We start from the raw sequence: 13,772 nt of genomic DNA, 5'->3' as shown, positions 1-13,772 counted from the left end.
AGCGTTTTCCACAATAAACGGGCACTACGAGTACGCTCGCATGCCCGAAGGCCTCAAAAACGCGCCCGCGACCTTTCAACGCCTGATGGATCGGGTGCTGATTGGGTTGCAGGGGACAGAACTGTTCGTGTATCTCAACGATATTGTAGTATTTGCGGAAACTCTCGAGGAGCATAAGATTAAAATCCGTCGTCTTATGCAACGTCTGGAGGAAGCTAACCTCGTCCTCGAACCAGACAAATGCGAGTTCTTGCGTAGCGAAGTCGCGTATCTCGGGCATATCGTCAGCCGCGACGGGTTGCGAATGGACCCGAAGAAGCTAGAGGCAGTGCGTAAATTCCCGCACCCGAAGACGCAGAAAAACGTGCGGCAATTTCTGGGACTCGCCGGTTATTACCGCCGATTTATTCCGGATTTCGCCGCCAGATCCAAGCCCTTATCAGACTTGCTCAAAAAGGGAAAACCATTCGTATGGGAGCGAGAGCAGAAAAACAGCTTTCGCAAGCTTCGCAAGGCCCTCTGTCGCGAACCAATTTTACAATATCCCGATCTATCCAAACATTTTATCTTGACGACCGATGCCTCGGAATTTGCACTCGGAGCAGTGTTGTCGCAAATTCACGATGGCCACGATCTACCGGTCGCTTACCACTCTAGAATCATCACTAACGCTAAAAAGAATTACGGAACTACGGAACAAGAGTGTCTGGCCATAATCGATTCAATTGAAGATTTCTCCACATATCTGTATGGAAGAAAATTTAAGCTCGTAAGCGATCACGAGCCTCTCAAATGGATGCGTTCTACGCTAGACCCAGGCAAGAGGCTCAACCGATGGAAAATTAGATTATGTAAATACGATTACGAATTCCAACATAAGCCAGGGCGTGAAAATGTAAATGCCGATGCACTCTCCCGTAATCCCGTAAACCCAAAGTCGTCTTCAAGTGATTCGGACGTAGAGACGAACGTCCCTCAGCAAGCTCAAGTTTTGCCTTTATCTTCAGAACCTTTCGGTACTCGTAAAGACCCGACGTCCAGCACAGAAGTGTCGACACCTGAGACATCAGCTGGCCCGTTCAGGGCCGACGCATCAATCGTAGCGGCGCGCACACGTTCGCGTCTACGCAGCGTGCCTACGGTGCCAACAGTACCTGAAAGAGGAGAGGGGAGCTCGGACAGCTCAGGCCCGGTGGCGAGACGCACACGCGGGAAGGTCGTTACAAGACCCGCGAGGCGCCCGCCTCCCGCCGACGCGAAACCCTGCGGATCCGAATCCGAGAGCTCAGGGCCACCCATACAGCGCTTACACCGCAGTATGTTGCCCTCACCGTTACTCCCTCCGAAAAGGCCAAAGTCTCCACCCCCCGTAGAGGTCAAGCCCCTCGGAGGTCCCCAAGAACCGGCATTTTCATCGGAATCCGCAAGCGCGACGTCTGACCAGAGGTCTGCTGCAATCACGGTTGCGTTCACCACCCCCAGCAACGATTCTGATGGAAGCACGGAGGAATCGGAAGCAGATAGCACGAAGACGGTAACGGCAACTCTTGAAGACTCAATTAACAAATTCAACGAATCATTAAGGCGTTTGGAAGAGCGACATCACACCAAATCCTCCCGCAACCCCAAAAAAGGGCCTGATAAAACAGAATTTGACTGGCCTAATCATCTGTCGGAGGGGGATGAGGTGGAAGAGGAGGCTCGGAAGATTCTCCAAGAACAAGACCCTTTCGATGACATCGCCGGAGATGCCGAGCTTGCCAGCCGCTTAAAAGCGTTAGAAAATAGGTTCATGTCACCATCGGACCAGGAATTAGTACGGCGGCTGAGTGCAAGGGAGAAGACATCATCACGCACGGTAGAAGAAGGAACGGAGGCGGACAACGAGAGCGATGAGCCACCAGCTGATAGAGAGAGTATGCCGCGAGTGAGTGCGAGAGTGAGACCCAAGACAAGTATGGCCGCGGGACTCGAGCGCGAACCCCACACCTCACAGCCCACTCGGACCTCCCTACTGCCCGCTCCCCGCCACACGGTGAGATGGTCATTGCCCAGCAACGATGCGGCCCCGGCTGCAAAATCTACAACGTACCGACCACGTGCGTCACCACGTGCTCCACTTCCCGAAAATTCCAGCGGGAATAAAAGCAAATTCATAACCTTTCCCGATGATCCCATCATAATAGGATCAAAGGACACGAATTCGTCCTCGATCACGTCGTCTTCACTGGACTCGTCCAGTGAAGAGGAACCTGAGCGAGAAAAATCTATAGCAAAAATAAGTACGATAATAGGCTCTCGAGAATGCCTGACGTATAAACCGGATAATTTAGCTCATTTCATCTCTACGGATGGAGAACTATCAACCTCAGTAGGAAAACTACTCGCCGACCTAGGTAGGGTAGATGGACAAACAATTAAAGACCGGAACTTATCAATCGGACAAATAGCGGTGACTCCATATGGGTCCAATAAAATTTATAGTATTGTTATTAAAAAGCGGTACTACGACGAAACCAACGCCGAGCACATATTCAAGGGACTCAAGAATCTTAAATTCGCCCTTCAACAAGCGGCCGTGAAGTCGGTTCGTATTTCACGCTCGGGAGATTATACGGACGAATTACCGCACACGAAATTGCTCGACTGGTTGAACAGGATACTCGGTAAAACTAACATAGTCACCATGATATGCTACGGTACAATTCGACGGCCACCGGATGAACAACACTCGCAAATAATTGAAGAATTCCACGCGAGTCTTGTCGGAGGCCATCGAGGGGTAACCAAAACCTATCGCAAAATCCGAGAACGTTTTTATTGGCCTTCGCTGAGAAACGAAGTGCGAAATTATATCCGTCGTTGCAAAGGCTGTCAGGAACGTAAATTGGTTCGAGCGAAGACGCGCGAGCCGATGCTCATTACTGATACGCCGGCTGACGTTTTTGATAAGGTATCACTCGATACGGTGGGTCCGTTGCCGACAACACCACATGGCAATAAACACATACTAACCATGCAAGACTACCTATCGAAGTATTGTTTAGCAGAACCGATACCCGATTTAAAAGCGACTACGATCGCCGAGGCTATGGCGAGGCGATTAATTGCGCAATTTGGAGCTCCCCGTGCGATCCTTACTGATCGCGGAGCAGCCTTTACCGGAAATTTACTACGCGAAATATCCAAAATCTTTCATATAAAGCAAGTAACGACTTCCGGCTATCGACCACAGACGAACGGAGCGCTCGAACGAAGTCACATACTGTTAGCGGAATACATAAAGCAGTATGCAGGTACGTACGCAGCGCCGGCGCTAGGTATGGGCTAACCGGGCAACCGCCCGGGGCCCTGTTCCCGAGGGGGCCCAAAGACTGAAGAAAATAAGAATTTTTTTCGGAATAAGGTTAACTGCGATAATACATTATCCTGTGTGTGAACATCGAGATGATAGGTGTAAGAAAAAAAATATGAAAAAAAATTATAAAATGAGGTTGAACGATTGGGCCCTTGTAGAAACATTGTACGGCTCACGCTGCTGTACTAGGTTACCGGCGAGCACGGACCACGCGGGGTGTTGGCTGGACCGACGGCCCCCACCACAATTTGTTCGGCTGCAGCGCATGCGCCAGTTTATAGCTCAAACGTCAAGCTACGTCGTGCGGCGCGGCGTGCCCAGAGACTACTATCAGACCACGCTGCTTGTAACTTGTATGGACTGTGGATTCACTGCTACGCTCTGTCTAGCTGAACCGCTGTATTCGCATATTCCATAGGAACTCTTTCAACAACGTGAACATTTCTTGAAAATTTTCTCGCTACCTATTGTTGTTTCTTATTTTTTATTCTCGATGCTCTTTTGAAATTACTAGTAATTTGCAAACTCTCGGATATCGACGAGACATTTATTCAGAAGCTGCCGACGTTCCGGTCAGGCAGCGGCCGATCACGTTTAGGGCACAATCTTTAATATAGGCATTTCTACGGATATTCATATTACTTAACATTAATTAACCGCGTTCAACTTGACTTACATTGCATAAATTACGATTTGATTGAATTTTTCTGAATTTATTTTTGTAACTGTTGGATTGCACAAGTCATAGTCGATAGTCATTATGAACAAGCCCAAAGACTTATCAGGGTCCCAAAAGCGGAAATTAAAAAAAGCTCGATGTGAAGCGGACAAAAAAAGTGCTGTTTTTTTTCAAGGCTATGTTAAGCGGTTGAGGTCTGATAATGAGGGTGGTGAATGTAGCCAAACCACGGATGATTTAGACCCCGCTTGTCCACCTTCCAAGGACGCCGTAGATTCTGATGGAAATTTGGACGCTCAGTCAGTGAATACCGAAGATATGACGATAGCTACAGATAGAAACAACTTGGCAGAAAAAGTTATAGAAAAAGATTCTACAGTATCAAATATTGATTGGCAAGATCCTGCTAAGTGGCCGAATAACATCAGCGACAGTTCACGCGTAGCATTGGTAAAGCTAGGGCCTACAAAAATAGATCGGAATACAATTTTTCCTTTTGATACAGATCGCCGGCGCTTCACCATAGAAAATTGTTATCGAACCCTGAAGAATGGCGAAAAAATGGAGAGATCCTGGTTAATTTATTCAGAGACTAAGGATTCCGTTTATTGTTTTTGCTGCAAATTGTTTGGCCTCCGCAACATTCCAACCCAATTGCAATCGACCGGATTTAGATCCTGGCGGCACTTGCAAGACAGTTTGAGCTCGCATGAAAAATCCAAAATGCACATTGAATGCATGACAGACTGGAAAGAACTCAAAGTCCGTTTAGATTGTAGAAAAACCATCGATGATGAGAATCAAAATTTAATCCAAAGAGAGGAAACCTATTGGAAACAAGTACTTGAAAGACTCGTTGAAATAATTAAGCATTTAGCTAAGCGGAATATGGCATTTCGAGGTACTGTCGATCGATTATACGAGCCGAATAACGGTAATTTCTTGAGCCAAGTTGAACTGATGGCGAAATTCGATCCTATTTTAAGCGAACATGTACGTCGAGTTCAAAGTGGGGACCTCCAGCGCGTTCACTATTTGGGAAAGGAAACTCAGAACGAATTCATTGACATACTGGGTAATGCAATTTTCAAAGAAATTAGCAGGCGAGTGGTAGCCGCGAAATATTACTCCATAATTTTAGACTGCACCTCCGATATTAGTCATGAATAACAAATGACTGCCGTTGTTCGATTTGTCACTGTGTCTAAAAACACCGTGGAAATTTGCGAGCATTTCATTGGCTTCGTTGTTGTAGACGATACAACTGGTAAGGGATTGTATGAAACGTTGTTAGATATCTTGAAATCAACCAATCTTGAATTGAATAACTGTCGGGGTCAAGGGTATGACAATGGCAGTAATATGAAAGGTAAAAATAGTGGTGTTCAGGCCAGAATTTTGAAGGATAATAAAAGAGCGTTTTTCGTTTCCTGCAGTTGTCACAACCTCAACCTAGTAGTTTCAGATGCCGGACATTCGTCCGTCACAGCTGAACTATTCTTTGGTGTTCTTCAAAGGCTATTCGCAGTCTTCGCTGCTTCAACCCAGAGGTGGCAAATATTGAAGGAGCACGTTAATATCAGTCTGAAATCATTGCCTGAAACTCGCTGGGAAGGGAAAATAAATGCTGTAAAAGCTGTGAGGTTCCAAATAGCAGAAATCAGAGATGCGTTGCAGGAACTTTGTCGAATGTCGCAAGGTAAAGATGCAAAGCTGAGATCGGAACTGAGAGGCCTATGTTTCGAAATTGAGTCATTATCTTTTCTGATTAGATTGGTAGTATGGTATGATGTACTGCAAGTGATCAACAAAATCAGTAAAGCTTTACAATGTCCGAAAGTTGATTTGCATACTGCGATGAACATGATTGATGGTGCTCTTCTTCAATTACAAACCTTTCGAGAATCCGGTTTCGAAACTTGCATAGCCACCGCTAAAAAAATGGCTGAGAAGTTAGATATTTCACAAACTTTACCCGAATCACGTACCCCACGAACAAGACGATTCTTTGATTATGAGTCTCAGCACGACGAACGACCTAGCGATCCGATGAAAAGGTTAGAAATTGAATTTTTCAACAAATTATGCGATATAGCGATATCAAGCCTACGCGAACGTTTCGAAATGACCCAAAACGTTTGTGAACCATTTAGTATCATCCGAAACTCGGATAACTTTATGAGATTGGACAGAACCCAAATTTTGACTAAGTCCAAGGCTTTAGAAAATTATCTGACTGGTGAAGACGAGAACAGTGACATTGATGGTCGGGAGCTTGCCGAAGAACTGGAATCTTCAAAAGCTTACTTCGTAGCCGCTGGAATGACCGACTTGAGTGCACTCGTTATGATATCGCACATTATTGATAAAGGTTTGGATGAGATATATCCAAATTTCACTGTGACCTTAAGAATTTTCTTAACATTACCAGTAACCTCCGCGTCGGGTGAAAGGACCTTCTCAAAGCTAAAGCTCATCAAAACTTACCTGCGATCCACTATGTGCCAAGATCGACTGAATGGTTTAGCTGCGATGTCAATTGAGCATGGAATTTGCAACGAGTTGAATTTCAGCGATATTATAGCATCTTTTGCGAACAAAAAATCTCGCAAAGTCCCACTTTAAGACTTCAGTGGTCCAAAAATTTCTGATAAGGGGCCCGATTTTCAAGGCTCGCCCGGGACCAGCCGTGGGCTAGCGCCGGCACTGTACATACGACGATTGGGACCGTTTGTTGCCTTACGCGGAATTATCATATAACACTAGCGTGCACGAGGCGACAAATTTCACCCCTCACGAAATCGTGTACGGGAGGCTGCCTCGGCTACCGAGTCAGTTCCCTGTGGACGATAAATTATCAACGTATAATTCGTATATTATCGAGTTAATAAAACGCCTCTCCGAAATACGCGAAATGGCCGGTGAAGATCAGAATCGCGCGAAAGAAATAACCAAAAAATATTACGACAAGAAAGTTCGTCCTTTCCCAGGTAAAGTGAGCGACCTTGCCTATGTCCTTAAGGAACCTCGTAAGGGTAAGTTCGACTCCCAATATTATGGCCCCTATAAAATTGTCCAGGTAACTGACCATAGCACTGTAATACTGGAAGCAGAAAATGGGAAAAGGATAAGGAAGCATGTCGACAAGGTAAAACTGGCAGTGGTATAAGCCGCTAGCCAGTTTACTGAAGTTGCACCATAAAAAAATATATCGTAATGTACAGATGAGCTACGCAGTAATTGCCGTAAGCGAAAGCAAACATGTGTATAAGAGTGCGCAAGTATGAGTGTGAGAGTATACAAATAAAGCGTGTGTAAACATGTTGTCTGCATGTGTTCGCAGAAGAGTGCGGGAGTGAGAAAGCGAGACGCATAAACAACCAGTGTAGGAGTGCGAGTCACCGACCACCAATTCGAACGACGTTGTGCGTGTGGGTGCTTCTAGCTTCGACGGCCCTGGCCGCCGGAGAGCTTCGTCGCCACAACGCATATCACGTACAGTATCCGTCAAACTTCTTGGACAAACGACCTTGAATGCGCAGAAACGAAAAATAGGTCTCTTTGGTGGTGCGGTGCGGGACGCTGAGGCGGGGCGCGCTCTGATTAGTTGGTCAGTTGACGCTTGCCTCCAGCGCATCGTTAACGTCCCGCTGGTCTCTTGTGTACACTCGCGTTCAGTGATTATGGTTATTTTTGTTGACTCGTCGTTTTTTTTGTTCTAATTTAGTTGAGTTTTTTGTTATAATTCGTTGACTTTGTTGTTGTTAATTTGTTTTTGTTATTTCATTAGTTGACTTTTGTGATTTTTGTTACTCCATGATGCCACGAAAAACGAACATTGTTTTGAAAAGACAACGTAGAAAAATGGTCTACGACGTTTATTGTTTTTTTAAAAAAGATGCAAAGAGTGATAAAGAAGCGTTGGAGCGGACTTCAGAAGCCACGAAAACTTCTGTTCACACAGTGCGACGAATTGTGGACGAAGTAAAGAAGTCTGGCTTGCTAGCCGTATTCCGGACTCCCGGTAAAAAAAGATCGGGGAAAAAAAAGGTGACTGACATTGACAGTTTTGACCAAACGGTAATAAGGAGATGCGTCCACAATTACCATCTTACAAATAAGGAGCTTCCGACCGTAGAAAAGCTACGAGAAAAATTAAAACAAGACATTCATTTTACCGGATCTGAAAGCAGCTTACGACGAGTTTTAAAACAGTTGGGCTTTCGATGGAAGAAAACAGAAAATAATCGAAAGCTGCTAATTGAAAAAACTAATATTCGGTTCCTTAGGATTGAATTCCTACAAAAAATTAAAAAGTTTAGGGAAGAAGGTAGGCCCATCATATACACCGATGAGTCTTATGTGGACTCATCTCATGCTAGCACCAAGGCTTGGACAGATGGATCAACCCAAGGTTTGAAAAAACCAATATCAAAAGGGCAGCGCCTTGTTATTGTCCACGCAGGATCCGAGAACGGCTTCGTGCCTAATGCACTGCTTTTATTTAAAGCCGGCACGAAGTCTGGAGATTATCATGATAATATGAATTATGAAAATTATGAAAAATGGCTGCGTTCCCAACTTATGCCAAATCTGCCACCGAATTCGGTTGTGATCGTCGATAACGCCTCGTATCACAATAAACAGAGTGAGTTGCCCCCCACATCCAATACGAAAAAAGCAGATATGCAGAAGTGGCTCCGAGATAGAGACATTCAATATCGCGAAAATATATTAAAACCGGAGTTATATAATTTAATAAAATTAAATAAAGACCTGCACAAAAAATTCAGCGTGGACAACATTCTGGCTGAAAATAACCATTCCGTTCTCCGTTTGCCGCCATATCATCCTGATCTGAATCCTATTGAGATGGCATGGGCAAATATAAAAGGATATGTCAGCAGTAAAAATGTGACATGGAATTTTGAAAAGGTGAAAGAGCTGGTGAACGAGAAAGTTGCTGCAATGGGTCCTAGCGAATGGGCAAAACTCTGTAAAAAAGTGAAAGAAATTGAAGATGAGTATATTAAAAGTGATCATGTGGTGGACGTGGTCACTGAACAGTTTATTATTTTCGCTGATGACGACAGTGAAAGTGACAGCGACGATGATGATGATGAAATTGATGATGATGATGAAACAACTGAACCAACCCCTGGCACCAGCTCGGCTTCGGCTGGTTTCGACATAATGGAAGGCATATCTATCCTCCCAGTTGATGACGATGATTAGCAATAATTTGATTAGGAGGGGGTTGGAGTCCTTACAGTACTATAAGTTTTTAATAAATATTATGTTCTGTTCTTACCCATTTTTCTATCATTACAATACTCTCCTCACTTTACTAATACCAATTACTGTAAACGTTATTATATTAGCTAACGCAATCATGAAAAATTGTGTTTTTCATTGACATATTATTTTTGCACGTAAGTGTACGATGCGCAAACTTTCCCCCACCACCTCGCGCGATGGCCAAGAAGTTTGACGGGTACTGTAACACCAACGGAAGATCAACCAGGAATTTACTACGAGAGGGTGGCCCCCCTCCGCCTGCAACACGTGGACTGGAGAGTCACCGTGTTTATGGATATAGACGCTTTCACTACGGATTCACCCCCTGCTGAGAGGCAGTTAAACGAAGCATTCAAGGCATGCTGCCGGGTCACGACCAGGGAGGCCTGCCGTGAAATGACGAACTTGGACTACCTTCAACGACTCAGGCAGCGCGCTAAAGAAATGGCAGATAATCTTGAAGCCACTTCTCACAATTCCAGACTTAGCGCACCAATTAAGCCATTAAGAATCCGAACTATGAAGAAGCGATCGGTGCCGCTAGGTTTCATTGGGTCGCTTAGCAAATCGCTATTCGGCACAATGAATGAAGAAGATGCAACGTATATCAACGCACAGATCGATCGATTGTTTAATGATCAATCCAATTTAACTCAAATAATCAGTAAAGAAATTCACGTGACCCACTCGAGATTCCAGGAACTACATCGAGAACATCTGATGGAACTAGACATGGTTGATAAGCTGCATGCACGAATCAATCAACTCTCCAACCAGACGAGTACGATGATGCGCCGTAATGTCTTAGCGAACTTCGCGTACCAGGTGGAAGCAAAGGTCAAGCAATATATTGAGACAAGCGAGAAGTATTTGCTCGCGATATCAATGGCTAGAGAAGGACGTTACGATCCTAGCATGTTAACAGCGACACAGCTAACCGCCATCACGAAGGAAATACAGACTCGGGCACCCGATTTTGAATTCCCCCTCGCGACCGAATACCTACGAGGAGAATCGTTATCCCGCGTTGTTAGTACGGATATTGTGTTTCACTCGGGCAGGATCCTTATCGTGGTTCATATCCCCCTGCTCGAGCGAGCGGCTTATCACCTTTACCGCATGCACGCGTGGCCAGCCTCCCAACGCGGAACGCTACTGAACGGATCAGCTCATATTCAACCGTCGACGCCGTACATAGTTGTGTCGGCGGACCGCCGCACATACTTTATGGCAGACTCCGTATATATTAACGAATGCACCAGTGTGGAGCGCCGTTACATTTACTCGATGGAGACCCCTCTGAAGGAGGTATCGACATCGCGGCAATGCGAGGTAATGATGCTAATAAACCCCTCAATCGACGCGTACAGGCACTGCGATGTGAGGATTCAAACGACGGACGACTCGTTCTGGAAGCATCTACCCTCCCAGGGTGGATGGCTCTATTCACTGCATGCACCGGAACATCTCCATATACTCTGTCCGGCATGGATGGAAATCTCACCACGTTGGAAGGTGCCGGGATATCCCACCTCAGCGCTGACTGTGTTGGACGCACCCGAAGTACCTCCCTCACTGGAATGCGCGCTTACGAGAGTCGCGAACAATACTTTTACGCGCCGGAGATTTCACTGAACATCTCTCTCATTGCCCCAAGCTTCGGAGAACCGTTGAAGGGAAAATTAGAAAACTCGGGAGAAGGCAACATATTGTCGCAATATACCAGGAAGGGCTCAGCATGGAGAATGTCACGTGCTGACGAATCCCTAGACGACGTGCAACAACGACTCTCAGAAATCGGCAGCCACCGCCGTGACAAGGAGGAACAGCACGTCTTGTTTACGACCGGGTTTGCCCTGGACCTCCTTCTCGGAATAATATTGGTTACCTACATATGGCGAGCCAACCTCTACAAGATGGCGAAGTGGATTGGGTTGCCCTGTGGACGCCCGAAGCGTACGGCTCATGCAACTCATTAAAAAGATATTGAGCTAGCCCAGACAAAACAGGCAACGCGTCGGGACCACGGCGGCGTCGGAAACCCGAGCGCTGCTCCAGGAATTGCTCCGCGTACAAAGTACGAAGTGGAAAGGGAAGGAACAACGGGTCAACCCAAAGGAAAAAGAGGAGAGTCTTCCTGCCCCCTTCCCCGCCAAGAGGCTGGGGTGGCATATTAGGAGAATAACACCCTAGATGACATCGAGACTTCTCCCACCACAACACCAAGGAGAAGGAGAGCCAGAGGGCCTCAGAGGGATTAACCAACGCCATTCGACTCCTGAAGTCAGACCCGAGCAGTCGCGAGAACTTTGGAAAGGAATTCAGTGCATTTCGAAATCAACAAAATGTCCGACGCAAACTACCTCCGCACGTTCACCAGGGCGACAGCTAATAAGGCGTGCGCGGTCTGCCGCGAGAGCCAGACGAGTTGCGCCAACTGGATAAATTGCTACCTGAAATGGGCAGACCGGGCAGGTGGTTCCGACCTCAGCCCCTGCCCTCCATGTGCAACCGAACGGCCAGGAAGTGAGCAGCTAAGCCACGCAATCTCGTGCCTATCGAAGTACGAGATGGCGATACGAGCACCGGCACCAGAACCAGCACCAGCACCGGCTTAGGCGGCGGCCTCGACCGCCTCGCCGAAGTTGGCGAAGGTACCTCCGCCGGCGAAAACGACGTCAGCGACGATGACCCGCGCGGTGGACAAAGTGAGGCGCGGCATCTGCCCGACCTGCGGGAGGAAAGAAAACGACCAGCACTGGAAGGAGTGCTACTTGGAGCGCTACCTCTCACGCCGGAGGTCGGCAAACACCAGTTGCACCCTCTGCGGCGAGAGTGTCGGCAACAGACCGGGTCTACACGCGGGCCACTGCGTGGAAGCCTTCGGTCGCCTCCTCGGCGAGAAGGAAGCCCCCGCCGCACGAGCAGCTCCCAGAGCCACCCAAGAGGTCAACTCAACACGGCAAAACGACGCACCTGTGCAGGCGACGACGTCACGACGCCGTCTAGCTGCCAACACCAAAGAGAGGGGAGTCCAAACCGACCACCTGGTCATCTTAGAGGGAGAAGAGGCTCCCTTCTTAATAGATTACAGAAGGTTGAGCAGAGTCATGATCCCCGCAGTCCGTTCGCGAATCATGGGGCGCTGGTTTACGCTCCAGAGGGAAATGGACCAGCTCCTTGGACCCGCAAAGGAGGATGCACCAGTGGAAGGCAATTTGATCGGCTGGGAAGAACCGGCCGGCGAGACGCCGCCCGCAACGCCAGAATCCCTGGCGAACCTCGCGGACGTCCTGCAACATGAATCAGAGGTCGTGGAGGACCTGATCCGGTGGGAGGAACCGCCGGGCGGACCTCCACCCGCGACCCTCCAAGCCGAGCAAGCCGAGACCGAAGAAGACGAGGACACCGAGGCCGTCTGAGGACACCCGAGGACGCCAAGGACCAGAAGAACCAGAAGAAGACTAGACTCACGAGGGCGACGCAGCTGGCGAGGCGCAAGGACAGCCGAGCGACGAGCCAGCAGTGAAGTGACAAATGAGTGATATAACCAAAGCCAGAAAGTGTCGTGTGTGTGCGTGGGTCATGAAAAAGCGCATGTGCGATGCACAAACAATGTAACTACCGATTGTACAAAATATGCGGTTAGCGGTGAGCCAACCCTCCAGTGTCTGCGTCACCGTCGGCTCAGCGCACCGAGTCGATGGGGGCATCGACACCTAAGGGGGGAGGGATGCCACGTGCGCCGCATATTTACACTGTATATATCATAAATAATGTCAGTTATTAATATCTTTAGAGGCAAGGAACCATAGCGTAAATATATTAGTTAATCTACATAAAATATTTCATTATAAAACAGTTCGTGGAACAACCGAGCGCAACGGCGTAGTTGGACGGCCAGCAACGTCAGCGTCTTCGCGCCCGCCAGATCCCGGGTGTAATCAACACCGGGATGAGGCGAGCGCGAGATCACGCGCTTCGAGGATGACCGTCGCGAGGCGAGCCTTTATTCCAAAATTGCAAACTCAGCAAAAACCTCGCTCGCCGCCCGACGTTCCAAGGGGTGTCGGACGAGCAAGCGAGGTTAGTCCCGTTTGAGACCGCTTAAGAAACGACATCAACGGAACCCGGCTCCTTCTAAGCTACCGCGTGTAGAGCTATAAGTCGTTTTTCCGACACCGACGATTAGATTGTGAAGCTAGTAATAAGTGCAGAACTTCAAGCCACGAACTCCTTAGAGCAGTGTAGTTGTAAGCGAATGTGAGTGTGAAGGTGTGAGCTGTTCAGCGAGTTCGAAGCCGAACCACCGAAGAGTAAGTGAGAGAGAGAGAGAGAGAGAGTAACATTAAGATAAAGAATATTGTAAGCTTCCTTGTCTCAAAATTCTCTGCTTTTACGTCATTTGATTTTATTAAACATTTTCATTTGGCTTTC

At 47.5% G+C, this 13,772-nt stretch overlaps 2 protein-coding genes across 2 annotated transcripts; both read left to right on the top strand.

Moving 5' to 3' along the window:
• Positions 1 to 5,210: 5,210 nt before the first annotated feature.
• Positions 5,211 to 6,662, top strand: LOC124224786 (zinc finger MYM-type protein 1-like). The gene has a single exon (XM_046636989.1). The coding sequence runs from the start codon at positions 5,211 to 5,213 to the stop codon at positions 6,660 to 6,662; it is 1,452 nt and encodes a 483-aa protein (XP_046492945.1).
• Positions 6,663 to 7,856: 1,194 nt separating this feature from the next.
• On the top strand, positions 7,857 to 9,420 carry LOC124224785 (uncharacterized). The gene has a single exon (XM_046636988.2). The coding sequence runs from the start codon at positions 7,857 to 7,859 to the stop codon at positions 9,270 to 9,272; it is 1,416 nt and encodes a 471-aa protein (XP_046492944.1). The 3' UTR covers positions 9,273 to 9,420.
• Positions 9,421 to 13,772: the final 4,352 nt, after the last annotated feature.

Source organism: Neodiprion pinetum, chromosome 1 (assembly GCF_021155775.2).
Source record: "Neodiprion pinetum isolate iyNeoPine1 chromosome 1, iyNeoPine1.2, whole genome shotgun sequence".
In the NCBI taxonomy this organism is placed as follows: domain Eukaryota; kingdom Metazoa; phylum Arthropoda; class Insecta; order Hymenoptera; family Diprionidae; genus Neodiprion; species Neodiprion pinetum.
Note: the sequence above shows the minus strand (reverse complement) of the source record. Positions and strands in the feature narration are given on the sequence as shown.

What these genes read in the sequence shown, in the direction of transcription:
- LOC124224786 (XM_046636989.1), top strand. Translation starts at nt 5,211, where the DNA reads ATGACTGCCGTTGTTCGATTTGTCACTGTGTCTAAAAACACCGTGGAA.
- LOC124224785 (XM_046636988.2), top strand. Translation starts at nt 7,857, where the DNA reads ATGCCACGAAAAACGAACATTGTTTTGAAAAGACAACGTAGAAAAATG.